Source organism: Acinonyx jubatus, chromosome B4, assembly GCF_027475565.1.
Source record: "Acinonyx jubatus isolate Ajub_Pintada_27869175 chromosome B4, VMU_Ajub_asm_v1.0, whole genome shotgun sequence".
NCBI lineage: Eukaryota > Metazoa > Chordata > Mammalia > Carnivora > Felidae > Acinonyx > Acinonyx jubatus.
In genome coordinates, this window is record NC_069387.1 from 100,869,102 (window position 1) to 100,883,771 (window position 14,670).

At 36.9% G+C, this 14,670-nt stretch overlaps 1 protein-coding gene across 4 annotated transcripts in view; it reads right to left on the reverse strand.

Moving 5' to 3' along the window:
- The window catches only part of PAWR (pro-apoptotic WT1 regulator), a 193,344-nt gene that overhangs the window by 97,269 nt on the left and 81,405 nt on the right, over nucleotides 1-14,670 (reverse strand). For all 4 annotated transcript variants that reach the window (XR_003424334.2, XM_053226523.1, XM_015063668.3 and 1 more), the window contains exon 3: nucleotides 2,939-2,973. Coding sequence is in view for 3 of the 4 variants with exons in the window: in XM_053226523.1 (XP_053082498.1) it covers nucleotides 2,939-2,973 (35 nt within the window). In the remaining variant the exon portion in view is untranslated. The remainder of the gene's footprint in view (nucleotides 1-2,938; nucleotides 2,974-14,670) is intronic.

Below are 14,670 nucleotides of genomic sequence, written 5' to 3' on the forward strand. Positions count from 1 at the left end.
TCCCAAGCAGGCTCTGCACTGTCATCACAGAGCCCTACATGAGGGTCGAACTCACAAACCCCTACGTGAGGCTCGAACTCACAAACCCATGAGATAATGACCTGAGCTAAAATCAAGAGATGGATGCTTAACCAACAACCGAGCCACCCAGGCGTCCCTGTAATGATTTTTTAAGAGTTTGTCTAGCTGTGTACAGGAGATGAGTTATTTGATGTACTGAAAATATTTTCTAACATATGAGGTCAAATTTCTAATCTTTAGCCATTCTTCCTTTTTTTAAATCCTCATTAGTCGGCAGACACAAATCACCATGGAACATCCATTCCCTAGTCATTGCTACAACTTGCTGACAAATTAATGAAAGTAACGAACTATTGATGCACAATTTAACAAATTTCTCTAGATAAGGAATTGATAATTTCAGATACAGATCTTGAGTTTTATGTTTAGTTTTATTTTTTTAGTGTTTTTTTCTTTTTAGACAGTATTCAAACAACGAGTTGCTGTAAGTCAGTGAATAATGACTAGAAGCTTTTAAGAATGTATGTTTTATAACAATATTAAACAGGGCTAAACCTTTGAAAGCTGAAAAGTAACAAAACATGCTCTAGGTAACAAAAATAACAAAAGTACCAATACAGGAATAGGTCCCAAGTAAAATGATCTAAAAAGCTTACAATAAACACATACATGATGGAAAACCAATTTTCTTCCTGATTTAACATAATGATACATAAAGTTTTTGATGAGTATTTATAAGAAAATTATTCCCTTGTTGATTCTAAACACTAATCTGAAAAGTATCAATTATAATTCAATGTTTATTATTTAATAAATAAATACTTATACATTTGTTAAGTTACTGAAGTTTATCTTTATTCCCCAAACCAAAAACTAATGGTAAATTTTTTTTTGGTTTGAGGTAGCCTGAAAATACGCCAAATCAGAGCTATTTGGCAATAATTTCTGGCAAAAGAAAAGATTTCCAGTTTAAGCTATTCATGTTAAGTAGAAATTATTAAGCCATGTATAAATGTTAGAAGCTTAGAAGCACCTGGGTGGCTCAGTTGGTTAAGTGTCTGACTCTTGATTTCGGCTCAGGTCATGATCTCACAGTTCATGAGTTCAGGCCCTGCATCAGGCTCTATGCTGGCAGTGCAGAGCCTATTTGGGATTTTCTCTCTCTCCCTCTCTCTTTTTGCCCCTACCCTGCTCATGCTCTTGTGCGTGCTCTCTCTCTAAAAATAAATATTTTTTTTAAAATGTCAGAAGCTAAAAGGAATCACAGGTTTCATTATACCTAAATCAAAATTACTCAGAAATGAAAATTAAAGAAGCAGTAACAAATATAGTTCACCTGAGACAGTTTCAGACCTACTTAATTCAATTACTGATTATCTTGGCCTTACTCCTTTCTACCACTAATAGATATTATGGCCCATAGTAAAACTTAAAAATTAAATTTTAGGGGTGCCTAGATGGCTCAGTCAGTTGAGCATTGAACTCTTGATTTCAGCTCCGGTCCTGATCTCACAGTTTGTGAGTTTGAGCCCCGTGTGAGGCTCCTTGCTGATAGCACAGACACGGAAGCCTGCTTGGGATTCTCTCGCTCTCCCTCTCTCTATGCCACCCCCCACATCACACTCATGTGCTCTCTCTCTCTCAAAACAAATAAACAAAAAAAATTTTATTTATTCAATTTGTGTATTTATTTATATGTATTAAAATTAAAGTTCCTCTTAATCAATGTTTTATTTTAGATGGAATGTAATAACCAAAACTTTCAACAAAATACTTTAACATACAAATAGAGGAAATAAAAGGTTTTATATGTATGAATTTAAGTAGATGGTACAAGCACATGTGTTCTGAAGTTAGGTTGTCGGAGTTCAAATCTAGACTCTACTGTTCACTAGCTTTGTACCCCTGTGAAATTATTCTACCTCTTGAACCCTACTTCCCTCATCTACAAACCGAACGTAAATACTGTACCTACTGTACCTATCTTTTAAGATAATTGTCAGAATTGAATGCGAGATTTCTATGTAAAGCACCTTGGACATTATAAACACTTGATAAGGTCTACCATGATTCTATGATTGTTTGCACATGTATGACCACATCTTCGGTAATCTTTACGACTTCAACAGGGAAAAAGGAAGCTAATAGCCCAAGAATCTCCATTAAACAACTTCTCATATCTAATTTTGCTTTTCTTCCTATACAGGTACATATACACTCAAACACATTTTCTGGTAAAAGCAATGCTCATTGTGCAGAGGACTTGGTATGGTCTGAATGTTTTAAGATCCCCCCAAATTCGTATGTTGAAATCCTCATTTACATGGTAATATTAGGAAAGTGGGGTCTTTTCGCAAGTGCTTAGGTCACAAAGGTGGAGACTCCATGGATGGAATTAGTTCTCCGATAAAAGAGACCTGAGAGAGCTCCTGGGCTCCTTCTACCACACTAAGGACAAGACAAGTAGTTGTTAGTCTGCAACCCAGAAGGGGGCCTTCACCAGAACCTGACCTTGCTGGCTCTCTGATCTCTTACTTCCAGCCTCCGGAACTATGAGAAAAGTAGTTTCTGTTTAAGCCATCCTTTCTATGGTGTTTTATTATGGCAGTCCAAGCTAATAAAGATAGTATAAGTATTTTCAATGTTCAAATATATAAGGGAAACTGATTCTAAGTTTTTATTTTGCTAATTTCATCAGTCCCATACAAATTCATGGTATGTACAGTTTTCCAAGACAGCAGGGTATCTCAGAATAAATCATGGTCAGACAGAAAGGACTATAATCCCACCTACAAATGTAATTTCTTAAGAGCATGATATTAAGGTTTCTTATTTTTCAACAAGGTGTTTGAAACAGTTCTAGTTAGTTAAGCCATGTCTAACTATATGTTGTAGGTCAAAACTTAAGGATTCTTACCTTTTATATCTGCCTGAAACTGTTCTAGATGGCTCCTGTAAAGTAAAAATAATGACATCAGATTGGGTGTGTGTGCAAGAACACAATTCCAGATTATATAAATCAGTTAATCATGTCTAATTTTGAAAGAAACTAATATGGAACAAATATCAATACTTTTAAAAATTCACAATGCTGGTCAGACTAAACAAGACTCTACATCTGATTTTTCAGACAAAACCATTCACTTTTTTAAAAGTGTATTTTTAATTTAGAAGATTTTTAAAACTCAGAAAATGGAAAAAGTAAGCATCATTCATCAACCAATCAACTTTTTTTTGGAAGCCAATAAGCATTAAGAACACAATTAGCGGGGCGCCTGGGTGGCTCAGTCGGTTAAGCATCCGACTTCGGCTCAGGTCATGATCTCACGGTCTGTGAGTTCGAGCCCCGCGTCAGGCTCTGTGCTGACAGCTCAGAGCCTGGAGCCTGTTTCAGATTCTGGGTCTCCCTCTCTCTCTGCCCCTCCCTTGTTCACGCTCTGTCTCTCTCTGTCTCAAAAATAAATACACGTCAAAAAAAAATTTAAAAAAAAAAAAGAACACAATTAGAATCATATACATCTCCCTCCACTTTTTTTTTTTTTTGCCCTCGATTAAAAAAAAAATTCACCACATACATATAATGATTAATGCCTATTTTCAAAGACACCTAAAAATAAAAAGTAAGAAAGTATAATCAGCATAAAAGCTGATGGTAAGCCATCTAAAAGAAAGGTTGCTGAAAGTTAACATTAACTATTGAGGTGGGGAAATTATTACCTTGCAAATAACCAGGCATTTTTCTGTTCAATCTTTTAATAACTCAGGCTCTTCAAATATTTTTTGCAATTTCATTTTAATAAAACCAGTCAAAATGAAATGAGTCGTTTTAAAAATTGTTAATTATTTTCTTCTAGTTATCATTAAAAATCTCCAAGAGAGACTCTACAGTAAAGAACAAATGATGTTAAAATCAGAGAATAAGCTCCCTTTATAAAATGACTAGATTCCAGACTAAAACAGCAAATACTGATTGCATAGTACAATAAGGACATTATATAGTACAGCAAACCATATGGTTAACAGTAAGATTTAGATCCAAGTTCCAACCAGACAGGCTTCAGTAGCTATGAGACTATGGGTAAGTTGTGTTGTTGTTGTTTTTTTTTGTTTTTTGTTTTTTTTTTTTATGTCTATTCGTTTTTGACAGAGACAGAGCATGAGCGGGGGAGGGGCAGAGAGAGAGGCAGACACAGAATCCGAAGCAGGCTCCAGGCTCTGAGCTGTCAGCACAAAGCCCAACATGGAGCTCAAAGCTCAAGTCAGAGGCTTAACTGACTGAGCCATCCAGGCACCCCTATGGCTAAGTTTTTAAACTTCTATCAGTCTCAGTTTCTCATCTCTAAAATAGGAGTAACATTGTGTATTTTATTAGATTATTGGGGATTAAAGGACATGAATGAACAAAAATTTGCACAACTCCTTTACAATAAGCTTACAATTTATATTCCACAACTAAGACTTTTTTTAAGCAGGAATATGAAAAAATCTTTACTAACTTTTCTATGTGGAATTTCAGTAAATCTGTTTCAATTATTCCAAGTCAGTATATTCCCATTAGGAAAGCTTAAACTGCTTATTTGAATATGTTTACCTCAACTTTTCATGTATGGCATACGTCTTATTTTCTGGAAGACAGGGATTCCCACCTTTGAGTCTTTTTCCTCCCAAACCTCAGCTCAAATAATATACGATCAATATGTATGGACAATGTATGGAAATAACTCCCCTAATAATGTGACGCTACAGAAAAGTACCTCTTTGGAATTTACCAGTTGCAGAAAATAACCAGGGGACAGACAGATACTAGAAGTGTCCATATGCATGAGTTTGACCCCTTACCAAGATTACCTCTGGAGAAGCCATGCGTTGACAGTTGGTTTAAAGATATTTTAACTCTCCTTTGGGCATCAGATGTTTTTACAAGAAGGGACTGTAACAAAGCTTAGCAAGTAAACTTGCTCGAAAGAGTCTTTTATCTGTTTGTCATTAAAGTGGCAGTTCCTAAAGACGGGGCAGAGTATTTGTACCTTATACGTCAAACATGTAAAACAAATCTTCTCTGAAAATATCTCTAACAAATAACAACAAAGAATATACTTTATAAAACCTAGTTTTAACATTATTTTTGAAACCAAAATAACTAGGTTAAAATGTTTAGTCACTGGTTATTTAGATAAAGTAAGAAGAAATACTAAGCTTATGTGTATCCATTTAAAGTATCTTTTATGGAATGTAGATGATAATGATTTCATATGAAACTTTTACCCCGAAAGTTTCACAAACAGTATTCAACATTTTTTATTAATCTTTCTCTTTATTTTATTTATTTTGGGAGAGAGAAAGTATGAGCGGGGGAGGGGCAGGCAGGGAGGGAGAGAGAATCCCAAGCAGGCTCAGCACTGTCAGTGTAGAGCCCGATGCAGGGCTCGAACTCAAGAATCACAAGACTGAGACCTGAGCTAAAATCAAGAGCCAGATGCTTAACCAACCAACCACTCGGGCACCTCACTCAACTAACATTTCATAAAGGTTTTCATTTATAAATTTCCCTAATCTTACTCTACATGAACTAAAACTAACACACAACATTAAATGATGTCTAAATATGCATTAGGAAAAAAATGCTAATAATGCCATAGGTTCCAAAACAACACCTTTCTCTCATTTTGGTTATAATTGAAATATTTTAAAAGATGACATCAGCTTGATTATCCAGACTACCTTTCACTGAAATGGAGTAAGCAGAATTGCTAAATGAGAATAGCCTTTACTGGATTTACTGATTTGTGGGTTACTGATAGATTGATTGAAATGATAGGAACAAGATTACAATAAATAATATTTCTGAAGTTTAACATAATCATTTTCCTTAATACTTTTGGTAAAACTCTGACTAATAACAGATTTAGAGTAGAATTTTAACAAATGTAGAAATGTGAAATGAAGATTGTTTTCAGCAACAGTATGGTGGCATTATACTAATTTTATATTTTGACCCAATTATAAATGACTTAAAGTCAGGATCAAACAAGTTTCCAGTTAAGTATACTAACAGAAGTTGTTTAATATCGGTTTTCTATATTTCTTGCAGCATTTTTTTTTAACAACTAGTCACTTAAAACATATCTCAATTAAGTTTCACACAGTATTTTCTAAATTATTTTATGTTTCTTTATTTTTGAGAGGCAGAGAGAAACAGAACATGAGTGAGGGAGGGGCAGAGAGAGAGGGAGACATAGAATCCGAAGCAGGCTCCAGGCTCTGAGCTGTCAGCACAGAGCCCAATGCGGGCCTCAAACCCACGAACCGTGGGATGACGACCTGAGCCAAAGTTGGACACTCAACTGACTGAGCTACGCAGGCACCCCTCACACAGTATTTTCTATGCTGCTAGTTTGGTGCAATTGATAAAATCAGAACCTGATCAAATTGTTCCATGTTCATGTCCAAGGTCTGTAAACAATTAGAATTTAAGCTTATTTCTATATATCTATTTTTTCAATAGTCAGATTCTGAAACAGACAGAACACACTTAAACTTATCATTATTACTTTTTTGTTGTTGATGTTGTTACAGTGAGACGGAAGGAGAGCGAGACACAGAGGGAGAGAGAGAATCTTAGGCAGGCTCCATACTCAGTGCAGAGCCCGACACAGGGCTCAAACCCACGACCCTGGGATCAAGACCTGAGCCAAAATCAAGAATCAGATGCTCAACCAACTGAGCCACCCAAGCACCCAAAAGCTTATTCTTTATTGGTAGGTTTAAATAGGGTCTTTTATTAGATTACACATTTTGTAGCTAAATGTTACTTCACAGTAATTCTAGCAATCAAATTACATTCCTTCATAATGGAATGTTTCTCAAAATAGATAGACTATATTTGTATGAGAACTAGTATAGAAGAAGAAATTGGGAGGAGTGGTAGCCTGCTTCTCGTGTATGTATTCAAGACGGACAATTACAGATGCAGTTTAAAGTAATCTCTAAAACTCTTGCCAAAAAGAGAAAATATTAGAAAAAAACAAAATCAAGAGCAGGGATCCTCTTTTATAATTTAAAAATTACAATAATTTTTTTAATGTTTATTTATCTTTGAGAGACAGAGAGAGAGAGAGAGAGAGAGCAAGCCAGGGAAAGCTAGAGAAGAGGGAGACAGAGGATCCAAAGCAGGCTCTGCACTGACAGCAGAGAGCCCAATGCAGGGCTTGAACTCATGAACCATGAGAACATGACCTGAACCAAAGTCAGATTCTCAACCACTGAGCCACCCAGGCACCCTTAAAATTATAATAATTTTAAGAAGGAAAATGCTTGATGTTTTTTACACATTAATACTCTACGCAAATGTAAACTTCACCTCAGATTTGTTAACTAGAAGCCTCTATATTTCTGTGGCAACAAAGAACAACTCAATAATTACTATACCTATTAAAGTTGACAATTCCAGTCTAAATGGGGGGAAGGGTGTGGAGGAGAAATACCAGTATCATTGAAATGACTTGTAAAAAAACAACTGCTAAGACTGACATTGGTCTTAAAAGTTTCAAAGACTATGTAATTAGACCTTCCGGTAACCTCAAAGCCTGTTACACAACTGATTTAAAATAATACTTTGTCTGAAATAATCTTCCTTGCAATGGGATGGTTTATATTACTACAGGGAAGGAGAAAGACCTATATAGAGCTTAAAAATGTTGGCAAGGCACCAACTGTTTGTGTAAGTTTAAATAAGACATTCTTGCTTCAGTTAAGCTTAGAATGGTCACTAAGGAAATCCCACGAATTGTCTTTACAGGTGCACTGGCAGATCAGAACTTGTAAAGTATAAACAAATATAAAAGCATGTGTGAAATATGATCAGAGAAATACAAGCCCAACTAAATATAGCAAAATAATACTGAAGTTATTCAAACAAACTAATTAATGACAAAGCCATAGCTCTCAATAAAATTATGGCATAACATGCTAACTGGCCCTCAGGACTAAATTAAAGCAGCTATACTGGTATATGTAATGTAGCAAGATACACTGCTGAGGATGAATGCAGAACAAAGTATCTGTAATGTATAATTGATAAAACAGTAAGAAAAATGAGAAAACAAGAACTTTATCAAATTAACAAAGATTAAAACAGGAAAAACTCATCATTCCCCTTCTTTTTCTGAATGATTCAGTCCTAAAGCCATTAGATAGGGCAGAGCTAGATAGGGAGGAAACAGTGCCCCAAACCAGGCAATCAGAAGACTGGAGCCCTACATGAAGAAGAACAGTCTCCAAGGAGAAGCAACCCAGCATGAGGTCTCAGAGTCTGAACATGAACAAAGAAAGACCCTAGGAAGGGCAGCCTATCACAGGATGACAGAAGCTAAGCAGGGTAAGGAAGGAATCCTGGGGAGTGGAAGAGGAGGGGTGATCTAGGGCAGCGAGTCACAACCCAAGCAGGGTAGAGAGGGCATCCAGGATGCCCAAGCCTAAAGAGTGTCAGCAGAGTGTTCATGCACAAGGAAAGCCAACATGGGATATCAGCAGAACCCGCTTGTGGTGAGGAGGGCATAAATACAGGCAAAGGGTGGCAATGAGAGATAGGTTACATACAAGGGATTGAACAAATAAGAAAACATTACAGATAATGAGAAGCAAGTTTCTCGATGTTTGTTTCTCACAAAAGAGAGTTACAAATACTAGAATAAAACCCTATGAGATTAGAATTGAAAGTTATCACTATAAATTCATTTCAGTATCTACCCAGATAGGTGTAGGTAGGTAGGCAGACAGAAGACAAAATAGATAGGTACACATATGTATGTATATATAGATATACACATATTTTGTAGGTCTATACTCAGAGAGGGACCAGGAATGGTGACACTTCAATAACATAAACATACCTACAGTGCATATCTTGGCTTCAAAATATTTTCCAGTAAAAGGAATCAGAGCTCCTTGGCTTCTTAAAGAAATAGCTGCTTCTAAGGTTGGTGTAGAAAAGTTAAAGATGAGCCTGTAATATCCTATTATGCCAAGGAAGTATTCCAATTCCAAGAATGGAGAAGTGGCAAAGGATACAAAAGTTCAAATGAGCTCCCAGTGGCAAAATATGGGATAATTTGATCAAAATAAATGATGGTGTGACAGGCAGAATAACGACCCTCAAAAACGTCTAGGTCTTAAACCTGTAATCTTCAAACATATTAGGTTATATGGCAAAGGGAAATTAAGGCCGCTAATCAACAACTCTAAATAGGAAGATTATCCTAGATTATTTTATAGGCCCAACTATGTCTTAAACCCTGTAACTTTCAAACCTATTAGGTTATATGGCAAAGGGAAATTAAGGTTGCTAATCAACAACCCTAAATAGGAAGATTATCCTAGATTATCTGATAGCCCAACGTAATCACAAGGGTTATTAAAAGTGGAAGACAGCCCCCCTTCGGGTGAGCTCAAGCCCTGCTTTGGACGAACACGAGTCCCGCTTCGGGTGAGCCGTGCTTCTCTCTCTCTCTTTTTCTCTCCCTTTCTCTCTCTCTGTCTCTCCTGGGATTCTCTTTTTCTCTGCCCCTTGCTCACTTATGCCTCCCGCTCAAAAAGAAAAGGGAGGGGGAGACAGAGGCAGAAGAAAGTCAGAGGAAGATACGACTAAGAAGAATGGTCAGAAAGAAGACCTCCAGATGGCTAACACATGAAAAAATGCTCAACATCACTCATCATGAGAGAAATACAAATCAAAAACCACAATGAGATACCACCAACAGCACTAGAAAACTAGTACAGACAGTAACAGGGTATAACCCATCAGATAAAATAAGTAATAGTCAATACAGATATACAGATATAAATACAGAAAGGTGATAGAAAGTTTAAAGAATTAAGGTACCTATATGGTTCAAAGTATCCACAAAATACTTATTAAGAAAGGGAAAGTGAAGCCTGAAAATCACATGACCAGAATGATCAGCAGTAGCAATGGGACAAATTACAATTATGTGCCACCTGATAGGATACACAATGAGAAGAATATACCATCAATTCTGTGATATTCCTGACAAAGATCTATAACTTGAATCTAATTATGCGTAAACATTAGGTAACCCAAACTGAAGGATATATCATAAAATAACTGACCTATAATCTTTTAAAGTGTTAAGATTAAGAAAGAGTCACTATGGAACTGTTTCAGAGTGAAGGAAACTAAAGAGGTAACAGCAACTAAATGCAACACATGATTCTGAATTAGATCCTTCTGCTATACTTAGAACATCATTGGGACAACTGGTCAAACCTGAATAAGATCTAAATATCAGATGGCAAGAATGTGTCATTTTTAATTTTCTATTTTTATTTTTTAATGTTTACTTTTTGAGAGAGACAGAGAGAATGAGGGGCAGAGAGAGAAGGGGACAGAAAATCCAAAGCAGCCTCTGTGCTGACAGCAGAGTCCAATGTGGGGCTTCAATTCACGAACTATGAGATAATGACCTGAGCCGAAGTCTGACACTCAACTGACTGAGCCACCCAGGTGTCCCTGATTTCCTGTTTTTAAAAGCTGTCCTGTGGTTATGTAGGAGTCTCTGTAAAAAATACACAGGAAAGGGGAGAAAGGCTCTTTCCTTTCTGTCTGGTGGCAACCATCAGCTCAAAGGTAAGCCAAGATGGGTGTTTACAGGTACACCCAAGAGCTATGGAGGAAGAAGCAGTCCAATGTAACACGCTCTCTTCTCAGGGTACACTTCTGGTAGTACCAGCAGCTCTCTGTACTCGACAGGGCCCTTGCCCAAACTGGCCCAAAAAAGCACACACACAAGGATACAAGGCCAAGCAAGGTTATATCATATATTGTGCAGTGTGGGTGGCCACAAACACCAAGTGCCTAAGGGTGCAGCCTACAGAAAGCCTGCTCATCATGGCATTAACCAGCTAAAGCTTTCCCAAAGCCTTCAGTCTCTTGCAGAAGAGTGAGCTGGGCACCACTGTGGGGGTCTGAGAGTCCTGAATTCTTACTAGGTTGGCAAAGATTCCACATACAAATTGTCAAGTTATCCTCATTGATCAATTCCATAAAGCTATCAGAAGAAATCCTGACACGCAGTGAATCACCAAACCAGTCTACAAGCACAGGGAGATGTGAGGGCTGACATCTGCAGGCTATGAGAATGTGGCCTTGGAAAGGGTAACAAGGTCCACCATGCTACTGGTGGTTCTCGCCATGCAGCAGGGAGAAGACGAATACTCTCCAGCTCCACTATTACTGCTAACATAAGTGATGTTTGTAAAATTCTGAGCTGATACACAATTTAGGACAGTCATAACTGCTTAAAAGTGTCCTTTAATTTGTCTGCTAAAATTCATTGTCTGCAGAATGTTCCATGAATGCACTGTCAAATTATGAAAATTAAAATTCAATAATGTTTGAAGACTATAAGTGGTGGTGTATCTTGTATCTAATAAGATAAATGCTTCTGTCTTTGCTTTATCTTATTGGGAAGTTTATAGGTCAGTGTTTAACTGCTGTTTGGTATAACAGGTGTAAAATAACTTCTGTAACAGTGGAATGCAGAAGCTAGCCATGTAGATTTGTTGATGTATGCAACGATACCAACAGCTTCATTGAGGTGATATAATGCTCTAGTGGTTTCCTCTCAAATGGCTGTTTTTAGAAGTTTGGTAAGAACAAGCTTTTTTAAATTAGATTTTGCTTAGAAATACGACGAATATCCTAATCTTTTTATCATGATTATATGCAGAATAACGGAGTTAACCAAGGCCCACATTTTTAGGGTTAATCCGATATTCCATTTACTTAGTGGCTGCTTCTGAGAGAATAGTTTAAAAGAACGCTACCATTTTTAGAACTGAATAAAACTGCTACAAGAGGGTTCTCTTACAAATGAAAATAAATCCTGCTTTACCCAAGCAAAATTGCCTTGGTCTCCACAGTACTGCTGAAGTTCACATAAAAGGCAAAGGCTCCTGTTCCATCCCACAACTCTATGGCATCCATAGAATACTGAATTTCATACAAAGCACTCAGTAATGGTATTTACACTGGGGTATATTAAAACTGATGGAAACTGAACATTAGGTAAATGAGAAGAATTTACCTTAAGATTTATAAGTTAGTAACCAATGCTAGGATTGGGAAACTGGTGGCTATCAGATAGTGTGGGGATAAAGAATTAAAGTTGGCGTTGATCAGCATTGAAAGAAAAGAAAAGAAAAGAAAAGAAAAGAAAAGAAAAGAAAAGAAAAGAAAAGAAAAGAAAAGAAAAGAAAAGAAAAGAAAAGAAAAGAAAAGAAAAGAAAGAAGAAAATTGAGGGTAATAGGACATGAGATTAGCAACTTATTCTCAAACAATTTAGGGGCAAAAGTTTCTGTATAGTACTTGTAACATTTTTTCTTTTTTCTTTTTATTTGAGAGAGAGAGCACTTGAGCAGGAGAGAAAGGCAGAGGGAGGGAAAGAGGGACGGAAGGAGGAGGAGGGAGGGAGGGAGGGAGGGAGAGGGAGAGAAAGAGAATCTTAAGCAGGCTCCACACAAAGCGTGGAGCCCAATGCAGGGCTTGATCCCAGGACCCTGGGATCATGACCTGAGCTGAAACCAAGAGTCAGACACTCAACCAACTGAGCCATCCAGCCACTCCCTTATAACTTTTCATTAAACTTGAGACTGTTTTAAAAGGAAAATCAATAAATAAATCAAATAAAAACAGAAGAAACATAAAACTCATAAATGCCCTCCCACAAAATGCCATTGATTATATAAACTGATAAACCTTTTCTCATAAATAATTTAGTCAATATGTATCAGAAATTTTTTAAGTCCTTATAATCCTTTGTTTTTTGGCCCAATAAATTTATCTCTGGAAATCTGGACAAATAATTCAAAACACAAAAGTTTAACCTACACAGATTAAACTTCAGTATTATTTACAACAGTAAAAAATATATATATAACCACTGAGGATTTCCATTAATAAGAAATTTGTGTTAACTACTATATACATTAAAATAGAAAACTTTAGGGACACCTGGGTGGCTCAGTCATTAAGCATCTTACTTCAGCTCAGGTCATGATCTCACGGTTTGTGAGGAGTTGGAATCCCATATCAGGTGAGCTGGAGCCCCGCTTTGGGTGATCCCTGCTTCTTTCTCTCTCTCTCTCTCTCTGCCCCTCGCTCACTTGTGTGCTCTCTCTCTTTCTCTCTCCCCCTTTCCTCCCCTCCCTCTCTCTGCCTGCCCCTGGCTCACTTGTGCCCCCACCCCCCCCCGAAAGAAAGAAAGCTGTATGCCACTGAAAATAATATATGAAGAGCTCTGAATAACACGAAAAAATGGCCATACTGCAAAGAACATTTTGGAAATAGCATCACAATTACAAATGCACACTCCTTTTCACCCAGAAATTCCACAGCTAGGATTTTATCCTACTGATTTACATACACATATATGCAAAGCAATATGTATTTTAAGTTTTTCACCACCACACTGGTTGTAATAGTAAAAGATTATAAATAACCTAAATAGCCATCAATAGAAATTAGAAAAATTATGGTACATCTATAACATAGAACATTCTCCATTTGCAAAAAGTAATAGGGAAGTTCTTTATGTAATACTGTGGAAGTCTCACCACAATATTAAGGGAAAAGAACAAAACAGTGGTATGTATATAGGGATATGTGTATAGACATACAGACATACATATAAAGATAAATTTGTTTACAGAGATACTGAGAGAAGTGCTGCTTATCAGCTCACACCATGTTATAACAGGGTAGGTACTTCTAGTGCCTGGATATGGAGGCGCAGATAAACCTGGATCACTTCATCAGCCCTCCTGTCAGTATCTCTGACTCAAAGAGCAGTTTTGCATCTGTGTTTCCAAACTACTTCAAAATATCTTGCCTCTCTCTGCCAAAAAAAAAAGCCTTTTTATCATAACCTTGCCAATTAATAGGGAAGTTTATATTTCATTTTGTTCATCAGTAAAATGGGGAGATGTTTGTATTGCTCAGAAACTCCTTTTAAAATGATACCATAGGAGCGCCTGGGTGGCTCAGTCAGTTAAGCGGCCGACTTCGGCTCAGGTCATGATCTCGTGGTGCATGAGTTCAAGCCCCGTGTCGGGCTCTGTGCTGACAGCTCAGAGCCTGGAGCCTGTTTCAGATTCTGTGTCTGACCCTCCCCCATTCATGCTCTGTCTCTCTCTGTCTCAAAAATAAATAAACGTTAAAAAATAAATAAGTAAAATAAAATGGTATCATAATAAAAAACTTTAAAAAAGTCAAAACTGGAGATGCCTGACTGGCTCAGTCAGAACAGCATGCAACTCTTGATCTCAGGGTCGTAAGTTCAAGCCCCACAGTTAGGTGTAGAGACTACTTAAATAAATAAACTTAAAAAAATTTTTTTAAATAAAAAGTCTAAATTAAACTCTGAAAAGATGACACAGTGGCCTAGGACCTCTAAATGTCAGCAAATCAATGTAATACTAGATTATATCAAGACCAATCCCAAATTACAATTTAAACAGAGTAATCTGCTTTATACTGAGGCATTCTGACACCATCAACTCCCAATTTTCTTTGCCACAAAAACCCAAAATAACAGCTAATTTGAAACCGAGTTTAAATGTATTTGTATAAT